The sequence below is a fragment of the Protopterus annectens genome, chromosome 10.part0, assembly GCF_019279795.1.
Source record: "Protopterus annectens isolate FY-2018-M chromosome 10.part0, PAN1.0, whole genome shotgun sequence".
Classification (NCBI taxonomy): Eukaryota; Metazoa; Chordata; order Ceratodontiformes; family Protopteridae; genus Protopterus; species Protopterus annectens.
Genome location: NC_056744.1, coordinates 25152433 through 25179720, shown reverse-complemented (window position 1 = coordinate 25179720; position 27288 = coordinate 25152433). Strand labels below are relative to the sequence as shown.

Genomic DNA, 27288 nt, shown 5'->3' with positions numbered 1-27288 from the left:
TATTGCATACATTATAGAGGCATCTTTGAAGGAAGTAAAGCAGGCAGTATTCCAATGCATCCATCAGGCTATCATACAAAACTAAGGCAATTCGCAATCCTTTAACAAATAAAGTAACATAAAAAAATAAACAAAATCTGTGAAATCATTTGATGTAAAACAGAGGTGGTAGTACAAAGTTAAAAAAACCCTTTAACCTTAAAAAAGAATGTTTCAATTTTACCTCAAAAAATGCAGAAAGGGGCAGCTTTTGCCCATATAAGGAAGCAAATATGGGTTAAAAAGAAACTCTTTTCCATTAGACTGAGAATGTGGTCATAAAGGTGAGGTCCTTATTTTTGTAGCCCCCGAGGAAGTAGAAGGTGGACTAAGGAATCCTAGGAATCTTATAACGAAGAGTTGATAAATAAGAATCCAATATTGTTCAAGCACTTCATTACAAGATGATATCAAATGACAGATAAATTATGTTGCTATTTGTTAATGTAGGGGAACAAGCTGTCAGTGTCAAAGATGACTTTTTTTCTAGGAGTTAACATGTTGTTATAGCAAATCTGTAGAAGGAAACAAATATTATTCTTATTAAATTATTTTAGCAATGACCACTCCATGCCCCAAAAAAATTGGCAAAAGGACCTACGGGGAATTCAAATTTACCTTATTACCTGGGCATCGACTGCCACTGTAAGGACAACAAAAGCAAGTTGACAACAGATTTACAAAAGGGTCATTTACTTGCTACAAGCACTGCAGGATACACAGTCAATTTACAAAAGTCAAGGCTGATACCATCCCAAACAAGGACATTCTTGGGAGAGCGGAATTGGACACAGTAAGACAAATGGCATTTTCCCTCGTAATTCACAGAAAAAGCAAAAGAACTCCTCTTTACTTTACTCTTGGCTCTAACAAACCGGAATGTGTTAACAGCAAGAAAGGGTACTGCAGGAACTTTGGGCTTCATGGCATCATGCTACGTACAATTTTGGTCCCATTTGGGTTAGACTTCATATGAGAAAACTACAGTGGTACCTAAGGAATTTATGGCCTGCACATCAACCTAAAAGAAATGCTGGCAGTAAAACTGGCAATCCAAAAGTTCAGATCATTTCTCAAAGAGGGCCAGTTGATGATAAGGACAGACAACACCATTACAGTCATGTGGTTACATCAACAAACAGGGAGGCACTCATTCATTGCACCCTAGCTACAGACTGACTTTGGGAACTGTGGACCCTGGCACTCCAGCTAAGCAACATCCAGCTACAGGCAATATTTGTACCAGGAAAAGAAAATACTCCTAGCAGATGCTGTATTAAGCAGAACCACATCAGATGCCCACCGAATGGCACCTGCAATTCCGGACATCTTCAAGACCATCACAAAGAAATGGGGAATGACTCAGATAGATCTATTCGCATCACTCCCCACAATCACTAGCTACAAAATTCTGCACAAGGACATTCCACCCATTAGCATGGAAAGTGGACTCTCTCTCCTTCAGCTGGAAAGGCTTAAGAGCATATGCATTCCCACCTTTTCCCTTGATACACAAAGGTATTACTAAAATCAAGGAGGATCAGCCAAGGATAATCCCTGATAGCTCCAAACTGGCCAAGACAACACTGGTACCCACTGCTGAGGAGCATGTCTGAACAATATGTGGCCAATACCCTGATGCCTTTGATGCTAACTCAGAACAACTACAGCACCATACATCCAAACCTGAAAACGTTACAACCGGACTGCATGGAACATCACATAGCAGCAGCTAATCAAGAACTTTCCTGTGTAAGAGTTAAAGACATTATTCTTGAAGCACGCAGACCTTCAACAAGAAGGAACTTCACAGCTGGAAAATGGAAAAGGTTTACCACTTGGAGTTCTGAAAAGAGGAAAAGATGTGCCAAGTATAGATATGCACACAATATTCTGGAGTACCTGGCGAACTTCTTCATTCAGGCCCGTCCTACTCCCTCCATCCAAGATACATGCATCAGCTATTTCAGCAGAATACAGCTTTGATCCACCTGTTTTTTCACACCTTTGCTCAGACAGTTCCTCAGAGGAATCAAGAATGTAAACCTCCAAGGAAACCACACCATTGCCAACTTGGGACTTAAACTGGATTAGAAAAGTTTCGACACTATCACCCTCTTTGAACCAGCAGCAACAGCAGACCTACAACACCTGTCTTGGAAAACTGCTTTCCTACTGGCAGCAATTACTTCAGCAAGGAGGGTTTCAGAACTACAGGCCTTAATGGCAGTGCAACCCTTCCTAATCTTCCACCAAGATAGAGTATCCATGAGGACTAATCCAACCTTTATGCCTAAGGTGGTATCCAGGGTGTCCTTAAACCAGGCAATCCACCTCCTACCTTCTTTCCCAACCCACAAAACAGAGGGAAAGAATATTGCATACCTTGATGTATATAGACAGCCCTACTAGCTTATACTACTTGGACAGAACCAAAACCAACAGAAAGACTGACCAACTTTTTGTAGCCTATGCAACAGGAAGGGAAGGAAGAGCTATTTCTAAACAGACAATCTCTCCAAATGGATAGGAAATTGCATTCGATTCTGTTACTCCTTCCATGGGAGACCTATAATTCCACAGAACATAAGACCTCATTCTACAAGGAGTAACAGCCACTACCACAGCCTTCTTACGAGTAGAGTGGCAACCAAAGACATTATTGAGGCGTTTACTTGGACCTCCCACGTGCATACATTTGCCAAGCATTATAATTTACCTCTATATTCCAGATCCCGAGCAGGGGTTTGCTTACTGCTGTACTGTAGAGGGGATCCTAAACACACCATAATCTCCCTTTATCCTCCTCCCCTAGTTGGCTATGGTATTCTACCTTAGTTAAAGTTATGACTGCAGATGCATCCATGAAGGACATAGTACAGTTTTTGTACCTACCATAAATGTAGAATGTCCCGAACTGATAGCATCTGCAGTCAGGGATTACACCTCCCTCCTTCCCTCTGTGGTACTCCTAGTGTTTACCTACCCCCTAATAGCTAACTGGTGGGGGAGTCTTTTATGGTGTATTTGTTTGTATATATGTACATACATGCTTATTTTTGTGTTTACCTCCATACTTTTTGGAAACATTAAGCATCCTATCCAAAAAATTTTAGCCTTCCAAGAGGGCTTCTGGCATCTGGGGCAAGAAACACTGAGGAAAATGGCGTCGGCTGGTGCTTTTATACCTCGAAGCACCAACAGAGATGACGTCGAGGGTGAAGTGCGACATCAGCCGAAGCCGGACCCGGACTTTGGAATCAGGCCGACTGAAGGGCTGCCTGACGACAGGACAACCCAGCTGTTATGACTGCAGATGCTATCCAGTTCGGACATCTACATTTATGGTAGGTACAAAACTGTACTTTCTTGCTCAACACCAGGATAAACTGCATCCCTAAATGTGAACAAGTACCTATTCATACCTTACACCTCCTTACTCTCCCTTCTTCACTCACTTCCCTACTTCTATCAGTTTCTCTCCCCTGGCTTTCTCTCGAAATGTACCAAAATCTGCTTTTGTCTTACTTTTATACTACAATTCCTGTTTGTATAATACTAACTTACCTTTAATTTCTCTGTAAACGGGATAAAATTCCTCCAAATATTAAATCACTGTCAAATAACTTCTATCTGTTTTAATTATTTTCATATTATGTCTAATTTTAATTATTTAAACTGTAGATTATTTTTATTATTTTCGAAGATTGTAAAATTATTCTTCTTGAAATGTTTTGCAATACTTGTTAGCTTTTTTTCCTGGGCCTCTGCTGAAAATGTGGTTCTGCCCAGTCAAACTTTCCCTGTAATCAAATGTCAATAATAAATAAAGAAATATATCCTTATATTAATACAAAAATATCAGTTTGAGATTATTTTCAGATGGAGCAACAACCATGTTTCTTCATTCTTATCTGTCATGCAGTTCTTTCACCTGTGATTATATGAGTCTCTTTTTTTCTTCCCCTGCTATATATACTTGTTTCTTAATTTTGAATTAAATATATTGTCATGCACCACTTTTCTACTGGGAGGGTCCTTGTCCTTCCATTTCTTAGTGACTGCTTTTCTTCCTACTAATGTTATTGTATTGAGTAAGTCTCTACATTATTTGCTTCACGCCAACCCTACTGGTAATCTCAGGATGCACATAACTACCATGTGTTCTCCTTTTTCATGTCCCAAAGTCTGGTAACATTCTTGCAAACCACACCCATTATTATAGCACTAACCCATGACATGGTGTGGGTAATGCTAGATTTACCCACACTTGACATGGTTTGGTCATGAGGGCAAAGCCCGAGTGACCAAACAAAGCCAACCATGGATAAATCCAGCTTTGCGTACACCCAGCTGTGGGTTATTGCTATTATACAATGATATTATTTAAGAAAAAAGTTTGTTACTTTTCTTAAATAATGCCTTTGTGTAACAGCACCATGCTACTCTGCCACGTTTTGTTCCCTGGTATCCTGGGGCTTTCCTGATGTACTGTGCATGTGTATGGGACTTATGTTCCTATGCATACACACTACAGCCATGATTAGGCAAGAAAGAAATGGAGAAAGGAAGATATATGTCACTTCTTTCATTCTTTTAAAGAGAAAAAAAGTTTGCAATGCAGACAGTTTAGTCTCTTAAACTTGAAAAAGGAGGAATATAAACCACATGCAAACAGAATAATATATATATTTGAACCTAGGAATTCTGTGAGATTCTCAGATGACCAATATTTCTTGAAGATGAACTTCGAATATGGTTTTGCACTTAGCTCTAGCTCATTTCAAGGGGTAGTAATACATAACATAATCCAGTTAGTCAGAGCCAGTGCCTTGTATGTCTCAGAATCTTGCCATCTCTTCGAACTAGTGGTATGAAATTCGCAATCTGGACAGTTTACAGATACAAAAGAGAGAGAAAGAACAGGACAGAAATACAAGGACAATCAGGTATGTTGATTTTCCTTGTATTTCTGTCCTATGTCTCTTGTTCCTGTAAACTGTCTGGATTGAAAATTTCGTACCTTTTGTTCTCTTAACTCAAGAAAACTGAAAAGTCATAGCATATATCAATAAAAGAAAGTACAGGTGACTAGACTTTTTTTCCATTACTTTATGCTTGATTTCCAAAGGGCACGCTGGTTGGGATGACCAATAAGCGTGCTCGTGTTTGAATATTAATGGCCAGTCATTGTATAATCTAGCTTTGGACATGACCAACATATGTGTAGCTATGAGCCAGGTTGGCCCGGGTGACATTGCTAACAGTCACTATAAGAATTTGGAAACACTTTAATCTGTTTGGAGTGTGAAGAATTTATGCAGGAATTTCCACAAGAACATCTGGCATTTTTCTTATTTTTACTGCTTTAAATACTAAATAAATATTGTCCAGCTATTTTTCCTCTGGAGAAACTCCTAATGTATTTTCACAGCTTTTTTGTCAGTTCTTTTTAACTCCTGTTTTTGTTTCCTCAGTTATTTTGTATAATTTGGAAATCAGTCCATTGTTCCTAAGTATTTGGTTCCTTATAACTTCACATGTGTTTTTTTCCACTGTGGGTGCTCTATTAGATTACTGTATTCATTTCCCAAGTTTGTGTATAGTTGCTATATAGTTTTGTATGTTAGGTAATGTCTTTCATTCAACTTTAGTTTATTTTGAAAAGCATGCCAAGTCAGGAAGGCTTGTCCTTCCTATAACTGTTCCTAGTGGTAACCTTTCCAGTTTCCTGTCTGTCCAGGTTAGTAAGTTTTGTTCCTCTGTGGAGTATAAAACCCCTACTTTAATAGGAGCATATCAGTTTCTAATCTTCTCCAATTTTCTTTTCTCCAACAACCATTTGTGCCCTAAACTGGTAGAAATCAAAACATGTACCCCTTGAATCTGACTTCTAACCCAGGTGAAAATGTCCACCACTCATATTTGTTCTGTAAGTATTTGACTTCCTGTTTCCTTCCCTCTGACCCTGTCAGCGGAGCTAAGCCACTTGGAAAATAACTTAGCTGAGCTGCTCGCCTGTAAGTTTTCATGTCTGGTACCCGCATTCTGCCCACCACTTTGGACAGTTGCAGTTGTACCCCTGATACTCTTGGCTTCTCTCATCCCCATATGTACTCTCTCAACATGTTCTTTATACATCTGAAAAAACTGTCCTGGATCTTGTGACCTGAAAGTAGTATCAGGCTTCCTGTAATATAAACTTGTGAGTGGCTTATACCATTTGGTCCAGTGTTAAAACTATCACCTTGCAACTTCTTAACTTACTTTTAATTGCTTCATTCAGTTTTTTTTTTAATAAGAGAATTGAATATGAGATTTCATCAGATAGTTTTAATATTGCAAACAATATTTCTAGTTGCTGTTCTTGGTTTTTGCTCTATCTATAAATATATATATATATATATATATATATATATGTGTGTGTGTGTGTGTGTATATATATATATATATATATATATATATATATATATATATATATATATATATATATGTCTGTATATATATATATGTGTGTGTGTATATATATATATATATATATATATATATATATATATGTATGTATGTATATGTCTGTGTGTATATATATATATATATATATATATATATATATATATATATATATATATATATATATATATATATATATATACATTATTTTTAGTAATTATTTTTAGTAACAAACATTGTAATGTTTCATAATTACAAAGCTAGAATTAGGGAAGTACAAAGAGTTGGAAGGCAACAAAAGTTAGGAATACAAAACTGATTATGAAACAAGGCCGAGAAGGAAATATTCAATATAATAAAGCCAGATGCATGAGAACGTGACTTGCCACTTACTAGGATAACTTGTCAAGTTATTGCATACATTATAGCGGCATCTTTGAAGGAAGTAAAGGAGGCAGTATTCCAATGCATCCATCAGGCTATCATACAAAACTAGGGCAATTCGCAATCCTTTAACAAATAAAGTAACATAAAAAAATAAACAAAATCTGTGAAATCATTTGATGTAAAACAGAGGTGGTAGTACAAAGTTAAAAAAAACCTTTAACCTTAAAAAAGAATGTTTCAATTTTACCTCAAAAAATGCAGAAAGGGGCAGCCTTTGCCCATATAAGGAATCAAATATGGCTTAAAAAGAAACTTTTTTCCATTAGACTGAGAATGTGGTCATAAAGGTGTGGTCCTTATTTTTGTAGCCCCCGAGGAAGTAGAAGGTGGACTAAGGAATCCTAGGAATCTTATAACGAAGAGTTGATAAATAAGAATCCAATATTGTTCGAGCACTTCATTACAAGATGATATCAAATGACAGATAAATTATGTTGCTATTTGTTAATGTAGGGGAACAAGCTGTCAGTGTCAAAGATGACTTTTTTCTAGGAGTTAACATGTTGTTATAGCAAATCTGTAGAAGGAAACTAAAATATTATTCTTATTAAATTATTTTAGCAATGACCACTCCATGCCTTCAGACAACTTATCAGGAAGTATCCTGTAAATAAATAAATAAAATTAAATAAAGTCAAAGGTTAAGCATTGTGCACATATTAATGGGGTAAAGACTGCAGAAGCAGCAGTTATGTTCCCTGAATTCTACAGAATTGTATGTCATTGTATTTGGCTTATACAACATTTATTAGTAGCACCTGTATAACAGGGTCTCATATAGCACATTTAATGGTTATCAGACCTTTTTGAGTAATTTATTTAGACCTGTTGGAACTTAGTAATTGACCAATAGTTTTATCAGGAGACATTAACAGATCTGTAGTGCACAGAATGAAAAATGAAATCACCAGATGAAGTGACAAGTTAAAAGAAATCGAAAACTATTGAATGTTTCTAATTTGTTATCATTTATATGTAATTATAAAATTAGAAAATGCAGGTTTTCACACACCATAATGTAAAATCTAAGTAATTTCCTATACTGGGTACTTTATCCTTTCACCCTCAGTTTATTGTCAGTTAAACCAGGGTAAAGAAGAGTACACACACATGCACATATATATCTGTTTATATATATAATTTTCAGAATTTAAAGAAAATGTGTGACTTGAAAGATTTCAGGTGGTTTAAAAATCCATTTCTCATAAAGGAATTAGAAGATCAATTTATAGCAGTGTGAAAATATAGTCTGAAGCAAAGTGGAACATTTTCAGACTTAAATACATAAATGACAAAACATGGCCAGGTAAATGGTCTTAAAAAAACAAGGCCACTGCTACAAAAATGCAAGCCATTTTATGTTTATTCATTCAGGCTTCATCAGACATAATAAACCAGTTAAGATCATCTCATTAACTGTTAAACAGAAATCATGTGTTGAAAGAAAACCAATCAGTGGTTTAACGTTCATGAGTCTAAAATATATTTGAATTTTAATACATGCAAACCCGATAAGCATAAGTAATTAGGACAATATGTTTTTTTTACAATTAACAAACAGTCCACTTGAAATGTACAAAATTATGATTACAAGATGTTTTAAGAAGGCAGTGCCAGCCATATCCCCAAACCGTCTGCTGTCCCCTGAGATTATTAGTGGAGTAAATGTATTTGCAAATAAACAAGTAGCTACATTTTTTTGGCAGATTCGGAGAGAAAAGTAGTGCAGCTTGCAAAGTACAATGCTCACATTTGTCTGATTTTATCACCTGTTTCACAAGACAAAAATACTCTTCTAATAGTAATTATGTACCAAATATGTAAAGAATATTAAGTTAAAACTGTTCCAGATATGTATATTGAATTGTGTCTGGTGTGATTGTCTTATTATTATTTTTATTTTTTTCAAATACATTAGATTAAATTAAGGTGCTTTCAGTCTACTGAAAATGTTTATGTCGCTGAAAAAAAGAATGTTTGATAAAACGTGACACTGTTTGACAAAGTTTGTGCTGCAATTAAAAAAAAAATCACTGATCACTGTGATGCTATCAGCTGGTCAGATAAATGGAGGAAAGAAACGGGCTCTTTCTTTCCCAAAACTGAATGTAAGCATTCATGAAGATTATCATTTTTTCATTCGTTTTGGTAATGATTTGAGGTTTACTTTCAGTGTATGTTTATCATTTATCATTTTCCAAACTGATTACTTATGCTTACTTTTCTATTTTTTGCTGCAGTCTACTATTTATATGTTGAATGTCCTTTATGTACCTTAAATATTGTTGAACACCCTAAAGGATGAGGTCTTGTGAAGTTGATTTGTACTGCTTGTTATAAATATTAAACTGAAATTTCTAAAAACAGAAATAGCAATTATAAAATTAAAAATCTTTTGACATTTGATGGTACTGAAAACAATATTAAAAGCACATGAGATAGCATTTGTTAATGATGCTGAGGATTTGGATTCTGAGATCATTTTCTGTCTCCAAAGGAAAGGATGGAAAAAGAAATCTTAAGTTCCTATTGTCAGCTTTCCCTCTGAGAGATGAGCCACTGGGAAGGAAGCACTCTCCAAGGATAACACTTTTTTTTTTTTTTTTGCTGGGCAGAGTATAATTTAGAGGCTAAGAATGCACAATCTATGAATGGCTTTTGGGGGATGTCAGAAAGGAGGGGGAATCTAAGTATTCCAGGGACAGCTGTCCTTCCCTTAGGAGTACTTGATAGCCAAACGTACATTTACTGCTGCAGAGCTCAAAGGATCTGTTCTAACCCTTTATTTTTCTCCCTGTTAATTGACAGCCTACATGATGAAAGGACCAACCCAAACTGTATCCTTTACACAAGTGGTATCTTCATATGTAAAGCCAGTGACTCTTGTAAAATTTACAAAATGTAACACAAAAATGCCTTAGTAATCTGTGTGGTATTGGTTACTTTCTAAGATTTAGTAATGAACTGCTCTACAGCTACTGTATTGGATTTTGACCCCACTCAACGGCATATTACTAAACTCAATAATATTATGTTACTGATTCATTTTGTAGCAATATTCCACAGGTCAACAAACAAAAGTGCTTAAATGTATTACCAGACCAACTCTTTCCTTTACCTGCCACATAGATTGTACAGCAGGCATAGGTTTGGCTCAGTTTAAATATTCAGTAAACTTCATCCTAAATCTTGATATAATTTCCCAAACTCCCAACATGGGTTGCCTGGAGAGCTGTTGCTATTAATTTATTGCTACCTAGGTAAAAATGTACCTTGCCCATTGTAGCTGATAGCTCCCTTCATAAAGATTTTTATTGTCCAGTTAGTAGAGACAAATATTTGCCACTTCATTTCCCTGCTTCATGAATGTGACCACCACTGTCAGTCTATTGCCAAAGGCAATTGTATTCCAATTACTGCTAACTCTCCTGTACATCTAAACTTTGTCAGATTTAAAATTGTTGAATAACAGCCACTGGCCACCTCCTGCAAATAAAGTCATGATAAAAGTCTTATCTTACTCGTAATCATGGACCCCCTTTACTAGTTAGGTCAATCGTTAGTCTTGACTGTTGGTGAAACAGTATTTTCAAAAATTTCACCCACCTCTTGGAGTACCCTACCACAAGAAATTAAGAATTTTATTGAATATAGCTTCTTTGGAAAACTAGTAAAAACCTCTTATAGGCAGTTTTGAAATGCATGTTTAATATCTTGAGTTCCACACTTATAGTCAAGATTGGATCTTTGAATTCTGGTACCTTGAATCCAACATTTTTAGTCAAGAAGTTGGTTCTATACATGTGCACTATCAGAAGCTCCACTCTTTCATTCCACTTAAAGTCCTGTAGTCCCAACTGTGCATTTTTTCTGGTGGGTACAGGAATACAGTGAGATCAGTCAGGTACCAATTAAAAGTAATTTGCTCTCTTTGCCTTTGTATGCCAATGAAACATCCATAAGAAGCAGTGGTCTAATATGAAACTAATGCCTATATGTACTAAGAGCTGTCCTCAGGCCTGACATTAATTGTATGTACCATAAACCAATATGCCACAGGAGGTAATACAAATACCAGACAGTGAAGAGAAGTTGAAGTTAAGTTGAAGTTTCCTTCTTCGAGCAAAGTCGTGGCATAGAAATAGATAACAGAAGAAAACATGGTGAAATTATCCATTGTTAATGTCTATTATGGCATGAATGTATGTAGTTATGTATTCATATTCACATTACTTGTATTGTAACTTCGTAATTGTTATTGTTATTTTTGTTTGTGTGGAGCTTTTCTCCTTGGGTCTGCACTAGCCCAGTTGGGCTAACCTGGTTGCCAAAAGACAAATAAATAAATAAATTTATCACCTCCTCCGAGGCAGTGCAGTACAAAATGGAAAAAGTCCTGACCCTGCACTCAGATGAGATTCAGTTTTTACAGGTTGGCATGAAGGAAGTTGATAAGCACGCTGAAACTGAATCCCTGGAAAGCCAGCTAGTTGAATGAGATGAGACAGTGAGACACAAGAATATCTGGATCACTGGCATCTTAGAGATAAAGGGGAGAGACTGCATTCAATTTCTGAGTGACTAGCTGGCACACAAGACCTGAATTCCAGGAGATGATTTCCTTATTGTCAGAGTAGTTAAGGCACTGCTGCCAGCACCCCATGGTTTGAGAAGCCAGCCCAGTCGGATCATTGTCAGATTGTAAATATATGCCCTGAAGGAGGAAGTGCTGTCCGCTCTGTGGCAAATGTAGAGGATGTTCCTCTTTAAGGGTGGCAAGGACTTTACATGGCTCCACTTTTAAGATGTTACACTTAGTGTAACTAGATAAACAGGAGCTTTTGTTTTCCAAAATTGGTCATCAACAGAACTTGTGTACATTGCTACAGACAGTTTATGAAGTTTCTACAGATTGAAATAAGGGAAATAGAGCCTCCCCTGATAGGTGTCAGTTGCAACATAAACCTTGTCATGGTGACCCAATGACTTCCCTTCTTTTTGGTTTATACATGGAATGTTTGGCTATGTGGATGTGTAATTTGAACTTCCAGGGGTGTAAGTGGGTAGGACATAAGATTAGGTTGTCCTTCTTTACAGATAATTTACTAATATGCAAAACATTCCTGAAGACAGACATAACTAGATTTTCTGAGTTATTAGACATCTTCGGAAAGCATTCAGGTTATAAAGTGAAAGGAAATAAGATTCAAACAAGGCTCAGTTTTGGACCCACTTTGATGATGAATTCAGTAAGTCTTTTCATTCTTGAGAAAAATTAAATAATTAAATATGTAGAGATTAAAACTGTTCCAACATTAGCAAAAATTCTGGAAGTGACATAAAAAAATGAAGGATGAGATAAACAGTCTTTTGGCAAGATGGAAAAACCTACTGTTGAAACCTGATCAGAAGGTTCAGTCTTTCAAAATATTTCTCCTCCCAATGTATGTGTATATTTTTCAAGTTGTTTCAGCAGCTCTCCAAAGAGTTCTTAACTTCAGTTTAGAAGTAAAATTCATTTGCTAGAAAGAAAATCCAAGGCTATCTCATTAAGTTAACATTACCCCTTACTTTGGAAGGCTTGGATCTTTGGGACTTCCTATATTGTTTTATAGCAGTGAAGTTGTGTGTTTTGAGTCTCTGGCCGCATAAGGAATATAAAGCATTATGACAAACATTGTTTCACCATATACAGAAAGCCAGTAGGGTACATGCCTCTTGTCTATTCTGGGAGTATGTCAGTCTTGAACACCCAAAGCTAAGCCAGTAGAAATGATTATAGTGAATCTTATTTGGACAGTGTGAGGTTTTTATTTTTTTTAATAGCAGATGATATAAAGTTGGCCAGGTCTGTTTGGGTTCATGTTTTTGATGTGGAACAGGTGGATTTCCTAGGGCATGGCTGCTGGAACAGATGAGTTATTGCATTGAAGAACAAATGAGGTCAGATGGCGTAGTTCTTCAGATACATTTCTGATGAGCAAGTTCTTTTGTTTTTAATCCATAGAGGCATTTTTGCAGTATGTCATCAGTTGTGGATGAATGAAGAGGGTTCAGAACCTAGGGAGTAACAGAAGCAATTTTTTCATTGGTTGCAGATAAGGTAAGACACCAGTGCAAAGATTATTACGTAATTATTGTGAGGGGCTGATAATGTCTTACAGAACTGTGGCTAGGATGCTTTTGAGGAAATGGGATAATCGGTTAAATATCCAAATTTCTGTCAAGGTAGGGACAAGAGTTTGTGCTACACAGAGTTATGCAACAAGATTCTATAGATTTAGGATTTTATTATGGAAATAATTACATAAATATTTCTAAACTTCATTGAAATTGAACATTATCAGTCAGGGTTTATCAGAGCTCTGTTGGAGATGTCAGAATGCAGAACGTGGTTTAGGGAATATATTTCTTGGGAGTTCCCTTGTTGGCTAAATATAAATCTGAACTTCAAAAAATGTTAAATAGCCCCTAGGTAAATCCTGCAAGAATTATATTTTGTAAAAAACTAGAGGATCCAACAAAGCTGTAGTCTTCACTGCGTGATACCTTAAACCAGGAGCGGCCCTAGGTCAGCTGGTGCCCTAGGCAAAAGGGTTCCACAGCACCCCCCAACACATTACCTGGTGCCCCCATCGTGGTCTACCTACACCAAATAAATACTGGAAAAGTGACCCTGCCAGACTGACGCCCTATGCGGCCGCCTAGTTGGCCTATGCCTAAGGCCGGCCATGCCTTAAACTTCCTGTAGTGGAGGCCCATGGGATATATGCAAATGACACCTTAAGGAGATACCAGTGCTTTAACTACATGACTTCTGAATGCACAAGACTTTTTTACTTATTCCTTTTTAAGCCTTTACTGGTGCATTCGGTCCTGTTGTCTGGGTGAGAAAACATGGTTAAAATGAAAGAAAATTAATAGACTTAATAATTGTAGATAAGAATGTCATTACTAAAAATGGAAAATGTATAAGGCCCCAAGGGTAGAGGAAGTTGTAGACACAGTATTGGATAATTATTGGTTGTTAAGTAAAAGAAGACACAGAGGGTAATAGACATATTTGTATTAGTAAATGGGTGCCTTGGTTATAGTACTTGTATCGGCTGAATTCAGCATTGTTATAAATACATTTTTTTAATTCAGTCAGACCTGTAACAATACATTTGTTGGGTAGCAGAGCTATGGCCAAGAGTTACTTGTAGGGTAGATTTATAGACTTCTGTAGTGTTTGGATATGAATATTTATTTATTTAAGGATTTGTTTCAGTGAAATAAAGTTGGACCACATCTCATTGTGTTGGATTAAGATATGGTTCTAAAGTAGATTGTTTATTGCTAATTTTTATGTTAAATTCAATGTTGTTGGAAACTATGGTTTTTATTTTTGTAAATCTGACATAATGGTACCTGTTTAACTGTATTTTGTATAATAGTTCTCAGTTTCTTTGTGTGATAAATTTGAGAATAAAGTCTAGAGTTTTCTAAAAAATCTTGAATGCTATTTCTCTCATATGTAAAGTGTTTTTGCAAGTAGAATAAGCTGCAAATTTTATTTTTATGCCACTAAAATGACAGCATATACAGGATATTTCTTGTTTCACTTTACTGTTCTTTTACACACTTAGCACATTTCCTTACTGACGTCACTCGTGTCCTCCTGTAATTTCTAGCTGCTGTTAATAGTCTTTAGTTTTATAAACGTATTCTTTGTAAGTTATTTAGTCACATATCTTCCTTGTCCAACTTCTTGTCTTCTTAAGCTTTTATGATGTAAATAAGCATTATCATTTGTAGTAAGATATTACTCCATGCTATTATTCGTCCCATTATTATTAGTAATATGATATTACTCCATGCTCTTATTAGTCCCATTATTATTTGTAATAGGACATTACTCCATGCTGTTATTAGTGTTATTAGTACCATTGTTATTAGTATTAAGACATTACTCCATGCTGTTATTAGTCCCATTATTATTAGTAATAAGATATTACTTCATGCTATTAGTTTCATTATTATTAGTATTAAGCCATTACTCCTTGCTGTTATTAGTCTCATTATTATCCATTACTCCATGCTATTATTAGTCCCATTATTATTAGTAATAAGACATTACTCCATGCTGTTATTAGTGTTATTATTATTAGTATTAAGACATTACTCCATGCTGTTATTAGTTCCATTATTATTAGTAATAAGGTATTACTCCATGCTGTTATGTCCCATTATTATTAGTAATAAGATATTACTCCATGCTGTTATTAGTCCCGTTATTATTAGTACTAAGACATTACTCCATGTTGTTATTAGTCTCATTATTATTAGTATTAAGACATTACTCCATGCTGTTATTAGTTCAATTATTATTAGTAATAAGATATTACTTCATGCTGTTATTAGTCCCATTAGTAGTAATAAGACATTACTCCATGCTATTAATACGATTATTGATAGTAATAAGATATTACTCCATGCTGTTATTAGTCTCATTGTTATTAGTAATAAGACATTACTCCATGCTGTTATTAGACCAATTATTATTAGTAATAAGATATTACTTCATGCTGTTGTTAGTCCCATTATTATTAGTAATAAGACATTACTCCATGCTATTAGTACCATTATTGATAGTAATAAGATATTACTCCATGCTATTAGTCTCAGACATTACTCCATGCTATTAGTCCTCTTAAATTGATGCTGTATTATTTCTACAGTTTGTTTCCCTTTGTAGACCTATATGCCATGATCAACAGTCTGTGTCACTATGACCATGTTATGATGAACTCAGTTTCACAGCTTTCTTTCTTTCATCTCCTGACAGGAAGTTGTTTAAAATGCAAATACTTTACTTATGATGCTGTCATATCATTTTCACATTAATGATTGATAACTAGGAAATAGCCATTCAACTACCAGACTACTATCATATGTACTCTGTAGGTCAGCCTGCCTGCTCAATGTAGCTAGTACACTACAATTTTCTATCAGACTTTGTATTGACATGTCTATGTTTAGAATGGATATGTCTTGTAAACTGCATTTGCTATTTGGCTTGGGTTGTACCCAAATGGACAGCCATTTTTATCTGTGGGAAGGAAGAAAGAGAACAAGACAGTGCCTTGTGGCTATCAAGAATCGATGTGCCACAGTAAATTGTACATGTCATTTTCAGCGAGGAAAAATCTTAATCTGAGTCTTATATCTGTTGTAGGACATGATGTTTAAACATTATTTCCATTTGTATTCATTCTGTAAGAAGTTAGGTCTGGGAATATTTTAACAGTCTTACAATGGTTAAAAATGTTGATGTTTGCAAGGCCTTAGTTCAGATTAACGCAACTACAGTAAGAGAAAAAAAATGTGTGAAATATGGAAAAAAAATGACTGCAATTTTAAAACTGCCTGTTTATACTGTAGCAAAGAACCACCCTGAACATGTTACAATTCACACTTTGTATTTGTTTTGATAGAAAACATAGAACAAATGCAACCCAACCAGGCCTTGCCAAACTTGCAGTCACCTAAAGTCAAGCCATCTGTTCCTACCAATGTCACTGCCCAATCTGTGGATCCTAGAAAAATACGGATGCTGTGGGCACCACCAGCTGGCAAACCCACCGGGTACAAGGTAAATGAGCACTGTTTACAGTACTACAAATGCATGACTTGTATGGATCTTTTATTCAGTCATATCCATGTTAAAATGCATCTGATGGCATAAAAGGCTTTACCATTCATCATGTTAAAGACTGGCTTAGGAGTGCAAACTGTGATCACTGGTGGAGAAAGGGGTCATAGGGCTAGCAGGAGACTAGGCACATAAATTAGTAATTTATTTTTTCAGACCAGGAAAGCAAACTTCTTGTGTTTTTGCTGGCTAGAACCTGGAGCCCTTGGCTACATTTGTGCCACAGGAGAAGAGATTATCTAATATAAACAAAGAATGAGATAAGGATTCAGAGTGCATGCTGGTGTGTGTGTGTGTGTGTGTGTGTGTGTGTGTGTGTTCTATTCTGAAGATGGAGAAAGAAAAGATACTGATGTTTAGGAAGTTGTCACAATTCTGTAGAGTACCTTAATCTAACATTTCTGCATAAAGTTAATGTACACAATACCATGAAGAAGTAATGCTAGACTCAGTCTAGTTGTTACTTAGTTTTACAATGGTCCTATGATGTTTCACACAGGTTGGTCCTCTTGCAGCCTACAGAATATGTATCATTTCCAGCAGTCACTCTTCTCATTGACTTTCCACATCTGATGATGGTTTTGCAGTTTTAACATCTAATATCAGAGCAAACACAGATGTTCTTTGTGTTTCACTGTTGCAGTCATCACATATGGGTTATCCCTGCCAGAGTAGCCCTCGGCCGGCCAGAATACCAGAGGCTTAGTATTTCTGCATCAGTTGCTGTCACTTGAGGACTGACGTCAGGTCGTTAGTAGTATAAAGTAAGACAGCCAACGCCATTACATCAGTCTTTCTTACCATGGAGCCCGAAGCAAAAGCAGTTCACATGAGTGCCGGTCAGCCGCTACCTGAGTTTTCATCTCCGAATTGAAGTTGAAGTCTTCTAAAGCTAAGTACCCCATTGGGGATCGTTTTTTCTTGCACTAACCGATGTCAGAAAAGGTTAACAATTGTCTCGCCTGTGGAAAGCAAATACCACAGCGAGACTTCCACTGTTATTGCATCACTTGTTTAGGCCCAGACCACGACATCCCCTGTTGTCACTTCTGTGCTTTGTTCAACACCAGAACTATCCATTGTTGGGCCCTTATTGTAGCCAGATATTTTCATTTACAGTCTTCGAATTCTGATATTGCTTCGGTAAGCCATCTGACAGCAGATCTTCTGAAAAAAAACTAAAGATAAAGACAGAAACAGATCGCACAAGTCCACACCTACTGACGCAGCTTCCATTAAGCTAGTCATCAGTCCTCTGGTACTCGGTGAGGTGCTTTCACAGACCCTGATGCCAGCTCCTGTTGATTTGCAGACCACTACCAAGACCCTTTTGGAGTCTGGTATGCCACAAAACTCTTCTTCAGCTAAGGATCCTGCGGTTGCCTCTACTTTGGATGAGTCCGGAGCCACTGAGCAGGCACTGGCTTCCGAGGAAGTCCTTCGCACTACCGAATCTCGACACAAACCGAAGTCTTGATGTTCTTCGTGTTTCACTGTTGCAGTCATTACATTTGGGTTATCTGCTTGCAGGTAGCCCTCAGTCGGCCTGATTAACAAAGTCTTGGGTCCTGTGTCGGTTGCTGTCCCTTCTTCCATGACGTCAGGTTGTCAGGGGTATAAAACATGCAGCCGACACCATTACATCAGTCTTTCTTGCCATGCGGTGCCCAAAGCAGAAGCAGTTCGCAAGTGCTGGTCGGCCGACTCCTGAAATTTTCATTTTCGAGTTTCAGAACTGAAGTCTTCAACTAAAGCTAAGTAGCCTGTTGGGGAATCTTTCTCTTGCTCCTTACCGATGTCAGTAAAAGTTAATAATTGCATTACTTGTGGAAAGCAAATACCTCATAAAGATTTTCATTCATACTGTATTCCTTGCCTAGGCCCTGACCACGACGTACCTTGCTGTCGGTTTTGTGCTTTATTTAATCAGCACACTATCCATCGTCGGCATATTTTCACCTCTAAATATTTCAGTTCTCGGTTTAATTACCCAGAAATGTCGTCAGTTAGCCATCCAACTACCAGGATTGCAAAAAAACACAAAGATAAAGACAGAGACAGGCCACCGAGGTCCAAAATTGCCAATGACGCTTCTCCTAAGCCAGTCGCCAGTTCGCCGGTACGCAGTGAGGTGCTTTTGCAGCCCCTGATACCCGCTACTTCTGATTTGCAGGTCTCTACTGAGACCCATTTGTATGCCGTGTGATGCTTCAACTATGGAACCCGTGGATGTCTCTACCTTGGATGGGTCCGGAGCCGCTGTGCAGGCACTGTCTTCTGAGGGTGTATTCAGGCCTATGGACTTGCATATTAAATTGACGCCTCCTTCTTTACTTAGGCCTAAATCTCGATCCATGCCTAAAAAAAACGATGCCCAGGCCACATGCTCAGGCCTCTATGCCTAAAAAACAAATGATAAGAATGGCTGAAGATCTAATAACTCTAATCAGGGATAGCCAACACCCCCCCCCCCCCCAAGAGGCCTAGGACTGAAGTTAATTATGAATCTTCTGATCAGGATTCTGCTTTTTTCTGATTTTTCTGATGATCTGGATTTGTCCTTATCTACTTATGAAGATTCTGATGCAGAGGACTCGATTCCCTCTGCTTCCCCTCCTGAGGATTTTTCTTTTGGGGAAACCTTACATACTCTAAGGGAGCATTTCCACTGGGAAAGCCAGGATTTTTCTGATTCAAAAAAGAGGCTTAGGGATTTCCTTCTCCTACCTCAGCATAGGCCTTTAGCTATTCCTCCTGTACTAGACATTGTTAATGTTGCTTTTTCGGAATCTAGTTTGGCCCCTGATTCCCTGCCTCCTGCTCCAAGAAAACCTGACAGATACTACAGGGTCCCTGAGTCCCATAAGTTCCTTTTTAAAAATCCTATTGCAGATCCAGAGACTATTTCACAGGAGCCCAAGGACATTAAGGCTTCTACTGCTAAAAATCCTACCCCTTCTGATAGAGACTCCATGGCGCTGGATAGATGGGGTAAGAAGGTTTACACTTCTGCAACCTTGGCCATTAGGGATTTAAACTGCCAGTTTCATATGTTAAAGTATCAGCAGCATGTTATTGGACTGCTTAAACAGAAAATGATGTTGATTCCTGACTGTGTGGAAAATAAAGAATTACAGGATTTAATGCATTCTGCTGAACAACTTGGAAAACATACTTTGCAATGTGGTTTTGATTCATTAGAGGCCTCTTGCAGTGTTGCTGTTACTGGGTATGTGCTCAGAAGGCATGCTTCACTTAAGGAGCAATCTTTGCCTGATCATGTTAAAGCTAAATTGTTGGATGCTCCTTTAAATCAGGACTGCCTGTTTGGCAACAAGGCTGAGGAAGTTCTTAAAAAGATGGAAGATAAAGCTAAATCTATGCAAACTGTTAAAGATGTTTTACAAGTTCAGCCTCCTAGATTTAGTAGGCACTGGCCCTCTAAGAATTGGTCCTTTCCAGCCCCTTCCAGGTCTTCTCAAGCCAAGCCCAGACACAGCAAAAACCCTAGGTTTCAGTCCCAGGGGACACACAGAACTAAGTAATGGGGGGCCTCCACTTCCAAATCTGGGAATAATAAGACTCCCCCCACCTATGGTAAACTGTCTCAATGACTCCCTTTTAAAATTTCCAAGCACTTATCAACTGACTGCCCCCTTGGGGGGAAATATTGCTCTTCATGCAAAGAATTGGGAGCTCATTACCCAGGACTAATGGGTTCTAAATATAGTGTCCCAGGGATACAGATTTCACTTCCACACGTTGCCAACACCAATCGGGTGGCCAGTCCTATGCCCAAATCAGTGGGCCGAGGCCCAAAATCAAGTACTTTCTCTCTTAAGCATGGGGGCTATTCAACTGGTACCAGAAGAGGAAAAGGGACAAGGTTTCTACTCAAGACTTTTCCTGGTATCCGGAAAAGACAATTCATGGTGTCCTGTCCTGGACCTGTCTACTCTAAACACCTTTTTGGAGATTCCAAAATTCAAGATGCTGACTCTTCACCAATTACTTCCTATGCTAAGCAAAGATGCCTGATTGGCAACACTAGATTTAAAAGAAGCATAACTGCACATCCCAGTCAGGGAATCTTGCAGAAGATACCTACGCTTCAAAGCAGGCTACACACACTATCAATTCTCTGCACTGCCTGTTGGCTTATCTAGTGTGCGCAGGGTATTCGCAAAGTACCTAGCTCCAGTTATTGCATTTTGCAGGCAAAAAAATGTTCAAATATACCCATACCTGGACGATTGTCTAATTCAAGCAGAAAGCCAGGACATACTTTTGAATCATCTGGCCTTTGTACAAAGGGTTCTAACTTGTCTGGGGTACACCATAAACGAAAAGCAATCGCACCTGGTACCCTGTCAACAAATTATATTCCTGGGAGCAAGCTTGAATACAACTTCCCAGATGGTTTACTTCACGCCAGAGAAACAAATTCATTTGACAACCTACTTCAAACAAGTGGCCACAAAAAACCCTGCTATCTGCAAGACAAATACTGCAAGCCTTGGGGTTCATGGCCTCCTGCATTCTTCTAATTCCATATGCAAGACCGCATATGAGGAAACTACAGTGGTATCTAAAAAGCCTATGGTGTCAACATTCTCAGGACCTAGAAACAATGATTCCTATCATACCTTGCCTACGCCTAGAGTTCCTTTGGTGGGCAGAGGCCTGCCACCAAAACAAGGGACTACCTTTCACACCATCCCCTGCCACCCAAACCCTAACAACAGACGCATCAGACTGTGCATGGGGGGGCTCACCTGGCAGGGAAGTGCATTCAGGGCAAATGGAACCCAAGTCAAATGCACCTGCATATCAATCAAAAAGAAATGTTAGCTGTACAGAATGCTCTGACAACCTTCAAGGACCACATTCTTCCAGGACAACTAATGGTAAAAACGGACAACACCACTGTTATGTGGTACATAAACAAGCAGGGGGGTACACATTCTTACCCCCTCTGCAGACTAGCCATGTCATTGTGGAACACAGCCTTGAGCTTCCAAGTGCACCTACAAGCTCAATTCCTGCCAGGAAAATTAAATACACTGGCAGATGGACTAAGCAGAAACATCATGGACCCACATGAGTGGAAACTGGAACCAAGGACTTTCAACATGTTGACAAACAAATGGGGAAGCCCAGTTATAGACCTGTTTGCCTCTCCCCAGAACTACCAATTGGACAAATTTTGCACAAGGACTCCCCACAAACAAGCCTGGAAAGGGGATGCTCTGTCCTTCAGCTGGAAAAACCTATCAGTGTATGTCTTCCCCCCTCTGCCTCTGTTCTCCAAAGTACTACTAAAAATCAAACAGGACAAAGCAAGGATGATTTTGATTGCTCCAGACTGTCTGCGCCAACACTGGTATACCCTCCTGTGCAGTGTGTAACGTTATCTCCATGGCACCTGCCTCAGACTCCTTCCCTGCTGTCTCAGCAGGAGAACCAGATTCTGCTCCCTCAGCTTCTAACACTGAACCTTGCAGCCTGGCTAATTGCTTAATCTCTCCTTTACCATCCCTCAGCAAACCTGTGATGGATATCATTTTAGAGGTAAGGAGGCCTAGTACTAGAAAATCTTATGCTGAAAAATGCAAAAGATTCTGTGCCTGGACCCAGTCTCAAGGGATGAGCACAGCAGTGCCAAATTTACCTCAGATTTTACAATACTTAACTGAGATGCTTCACAAGGGCCTGTCTTTTTCCTCCATTAAAATCGACACCTCAGCCATTTCAGCTCATTATAACACAGAACCTCCCCTCTTCTCTCATCTACTGCTCAAGCAGTTCCTCAGACGGGCCAAACATTTGAGACCACCCAGGAGAACTCCAACACCAGCCTGGGACCTTAACTTTGTCTTGGAGAAACTCACTCTACCTCCTTTCGAACCAGCTGCTACTGTAGACTTAAAATTTCTTTCTTGAAAAACAGCTCTCCTTTTAGTAATCACTTCAGCTAGAAGGGTATCTCAATTACAGGCCCTTATGGCAGTGGAGCCTTTCATCATCTTTCATGCAGACAGGGTGTCCCTCAGAACCAATCCATCCTTCATGCCCAAGGTGGTATCCAGTGTGGCTCTTAATCAGTCCATTCATTTGCCAACCTTCTTACCCAATCCACAGAATAAAGGGGAATGGATACTGCATTCCTTAGATGTGCACAGACAACTTAGATTCTACTTGGACAGGACTAAACCTCAAAGGAAATCTGAACAACTGCTGGTGACATTTGCTTCAGGGGCAGAGGGGAAGTCTATTTCAAAGCAAACCATTTCTAAATGGATTAGCCATTGCATTCATTTCTGCTATAAGCACCATGGAAAACCTATCCCCCAGGGGGATCAAACCTCACTCCACCAGGGCTGCATCTATCTCTACAGCCTTTCTCAGAGGCATCCCTACCAGGGGCATCCTAGAAGCTGCTACCTGGAGTTCTGTACATACTTTTACCAAGCATTATCATTTGCCAATTTTCTCTAAATCCAGAGCTGGCTTTGCCACTGCAGTCTTGCAGGGCCTTATAGCTGGCCCTAATGCTATCTAAATTCCTTCTCCCAACCATAACTTTGGGAATCTACCCAAATGTAATGACTGCAACAGTGAAACACGAAGAACTTAGACAGTTGTGTATACTTACCATAAATGTAGATGTTTGAGTGTATTCACTGTTACAGTCCTGGTTACCCAACCTCCCTCCAGCCCCCTAACTTCTTTTGGCTATACCTCTACTTTCCTTTATATGCTTAAAAGCCTTTTTGGTGTATTTGCTTTTTGGTTGGATGTATATCTTTGTACTTTTATATTTAATTGCTTCCCATCAGGGGGGCACCTGACATCTGGGGCAAGAAAAACTGATGTAAAGGCGTCGGCTGCATGTTTTATACCCCTGATGACCTGACATCATGGAAAAAGGGACAGCAACCAATGCAGGACCCACGACTTTGTTAATCAGGCCGACTGAGGGCAACCTGCAAGCAGATAACCCAAATGTAATGACTGCAACAGTGAATACACTTGAACATCTACATTTATGCTAAGTGTACACAACTGTACTTTACGAGACTATCGTTCTTTCAGAAACGACTGAGTTTCTTAAGCCTAGGGTTCGAACCACACCCAAGAAACCAACGACCCACTCTCAGGTGCCTGCTATCTTGCCTCAGTCTCAAATGCTTAAAATGGTGGAAGACCTTATCATGCTGATCAGGGGAAGCCAAACTACCCCCTCAAAAAGGAAAAGAGATCTGTCCCCTGTAGTTTTGTCTGAACAAGAGTAAGATGAATTTGATGCATCTGACTATGAAGACATGCAACACCTCTCCACTTATGAGGATTCTGATGCAGAGGACTCCATTCCTTCAGCCTCTACCCCAGAGGATTTTTCCTTTGGGGAAACCATGTATACTTTAAGGGAGCATTTCCAATGGGAGAGTCAGGACTACCCTCAGTCTAAAAAGAGACTCAGGGAATTCTTTGATCTTCCGCAACACAGACCCTTGGCCATCCCCCCAGTCCTGGATGTTGTGGATGATGGTTTTCTTGAATCCAGCTTGACTCCTGATGCCCTACTTCCTGCTCCCAGAAAACCAGACAGGTACTATAGAGTCACTGACTCACACAAATATCTTTTTTAAAAATCCAACAGCTGACCCCTGAGGTCATTTCTTAAGGGCCAAAAGGGATTAAAGCAACCTCTGCTAAGAATCCCACACCCTCAGGCAGGAATTCCCAAGCATTGGACAGATGGGGTAAAAAAGTACACACCTCAGCTACTCTTGCTGTCAGGGCACTAAATTGTCAGTTCCATATGCTGAAATGTCAGCAACATACCCTGGAACTCCTTAAACAAAAAATGTCTTCCCTTCCAGCTTGGACAGAATCTGCAAGACAAGTAACTAAACACACTTTGCACTGTGGTTTTGACGCCCTAGAAGCTTCTTGCAGGACAGCAGTCACTGGACCTATTAGAAGAAATGCATGGGTTAAGGAACAATACTTGCTAGACCATGTCAAATCTAAATTGTTGGATGCCCCCTTGCACAAAGATATCCTATTTGGCAGTAAGGCAGAAGAGGTCTTAAAAAAAGATGGAAGAAAAAGCAAAATCTATGCAAACAGTTAAGGATTTTTTTACAGGTCCATTCCCCTAGGTTCAGCAGGCATTCTCCCTCCAAGCACTGGTCTTTTCCTTCTCCAAGTAAACCAGCCCAGCCTAGACCCCATGGAAACAGACCACCCAGACAGCAGCCCCAGGGAATGCACAGATCTAAGCAGTGGACTACCTCCACTTCAAAACCAGGGAGTTCTAAGCCACCCCCTTATGGTAAGAACTCACAATGACTCACCTCCTTCTCCTTGCCCCTCTGCCCACCTTCACTTACCCCTAGGAGGAAAACTCATTTCACTCAAGCACCTGGGCCACCATAACCAAGGACCAATGGGTTCTGAACATTGTGTCTCAGTGATACCCAGATCTACCATCAAATCAGTGGGCAGAAGTTCAAAAGTAAAATCCTTTCCCTTCTCTCTATGAAAGCAGTAGAGCTCGTTCCTGCAAAACAGCTAGGCCAAGGCTTCTACTCCAGACTTTTTCTGGTGCTCAGAAAAGAGGGCACTTAGCACCCCATCCTCAATCTCCAAGGATGCTTGGATAGCCACCCTAGATCTAAAAGAGGCCTACCTCCACATTCCTATCAGGGAATCATGCAGGAAATATCTCCGCTTCAGGGCAGGATCTCAACACTTTCAGTTCTCTACGCTTCCCTTTGGCTTATCTACTGCTCCCTGAGTTTTTACAAAATGTCTGGCTCCAGCTGTTGCATTTTGCAGACAAAGACATATTCAAATTTATCCATACTTAGACAACTGCCTTATTCAGGAAGACAGCCAGGAAAAGCTGCTCAAGCACCTGGTCTTTGTAAAGACACTACTAAGCCCCCTAGGGTACACAATCAATGAAAAGAAATCCAAACAGGTGCCCACCCAAAGGATAATCTTCCTGGGAGCAAGTCTGGACACAGCATCCCAGATGGCATTCCTTACACCAGAGAAACACATTTTCCTGACAACCTACTTCTCTCAACTAGCCACCAGGCCCCAGTTATCTTCAAGGAAAATTCTGCAAGCTCTGGGGTTCATGGCATCTTGCATACTACTCATTCCATGTGCCAGACTGCACATGAGGAAACTTCAGTGGTACCTAAAGAGCCTTTGGTGTCAACACTCTCAAGACCTGGAAACTTTTCTACCTATAATTGCTTGCCTCAGAAAGGAATTTCTTTGGTGGGCAACAGCATGCTCCCACAACAAGGGACTGCCCTTCTCCCCCCCCCCAGCCCAGACCCTCACCACAGACACATCAGACTATGCTTGGGGTGCACACCTGGATGACAGGTGCATACAGGGCCAATGAAGCCCTCAGGAAATCCCTCTACACATCAGTCAAAAAGAGATGATGGCTGTGCAGCACACCTTGATAGCTTTCAAACCCCTTCTCTCTCCAGGGGTTCTCCTGATCAAAACAGACAACACCACCGTGATGTGGTACATCAACAAGCAGGGAGGGACTCACTCCCACCCTGTATGCAGGCTGGCCATGACCCTTTGGCTCACAGCCTCTTCCATGCAACTACACTTGTTAGTGCAATTCCTACCAGGCTCTCTCAACTCTCTGGCAGACCAATTAAGCAGAAACCTTCTGGACCCACACGAGTGGCATCTCAAAAGAAGTACCGTCACCCTAATAACTCAGAAATGGAGAACCCCAAATGTTGACCTCTTTGCCTCCCACACCAACCATCAGCTCAGAAATTGCTGCACCAGGGAGCATCACTGCATGGCTTGGAAAGTGGATGCCCTGTCCTTCCCCTGTGTCAGTCTATCAGTCTATGCCTTTCCTACCCTACCTCTTATCCCCAGGGTATTGCTCAAAATGAAGGAGAAAAAAAACCAAGGACCATTCTTATACCTCCAGACAAGCCCCGACAACACTGGTACCCCTTGCTGCGCAGCCTGTCCCTGCTACCTCCATGGCATCTTCCTCAGATTCCAAACCTCCTGACCCAGAGGGAAGGGGAATTCATGCATCCCAAATTGCAGACACTCAATTTGGCAGCTTGGCTTATTCCCTAACCCCGAACCATTCTGCCATTCTAAGTAAACAGGTTTTGGATGTTATCTGTGAGGCCAGACATCCTAGCACCAGAAAGTCTTATGCAGATAAATGGAAAAGGTTCTGCACCTGGATCTAGGCTAAGGGAGCCAATACGGCACAACCCTCCATCTCTCTCATCCAGGATTACTTAGCTGACCTACCATTTCCTCCAGTAAAGCAGTTCAGAATTATTTGGTGTGCTGGTTCATCTTTGGTTGTTGGGTTGTACTGAAGACCAGGTAGCTGTAGATGATCTACTTAATATTATCCAAATATTGATACCATTGTGTATCAAATGCTCCTTTTTTGACAACTTTCCTGCCTGCACTGCTTGGTTGACAGGTCAGCTTATCAGTGGTGGGGCAAGCTCAATGAAATATTGGAGTCAGAGACTATACCATTTCTCCAGTGTTGTGTAATCTCTAAAGGTGGTATAATTAAGAACCAGGGGGGTGTGCATGCTTTAGGTTTATTTCTTGGAACATGC

The 27288-nt window shown here is 39.4% G+C and overlaps 1 protein-coding gene across 4 annotated transcripts in view; it reads left to right on the top strand.

Moving 5' to 3' along the window:
• Positions 1–27288, top strand: part of ITGB4 (integrin subunit beta 4) — a 1147860-nt gene that overhangs the window by 935001 nt on the left and 185571 nt on the right. For all 4 annotated transcript variants that reach the window (XM_044084971.1, XM_044084972.1, XM_044084974.1 and 1 more), the window contains one exon: positions 16413–16570. In XM_044084971.1, the coding sequence (XP_043940906.1) occupies positions 16413–16570 (158 nt within the window). The remainder of the gene's footprint in view (positions 1–16412; positions 16571–27288) is intronic.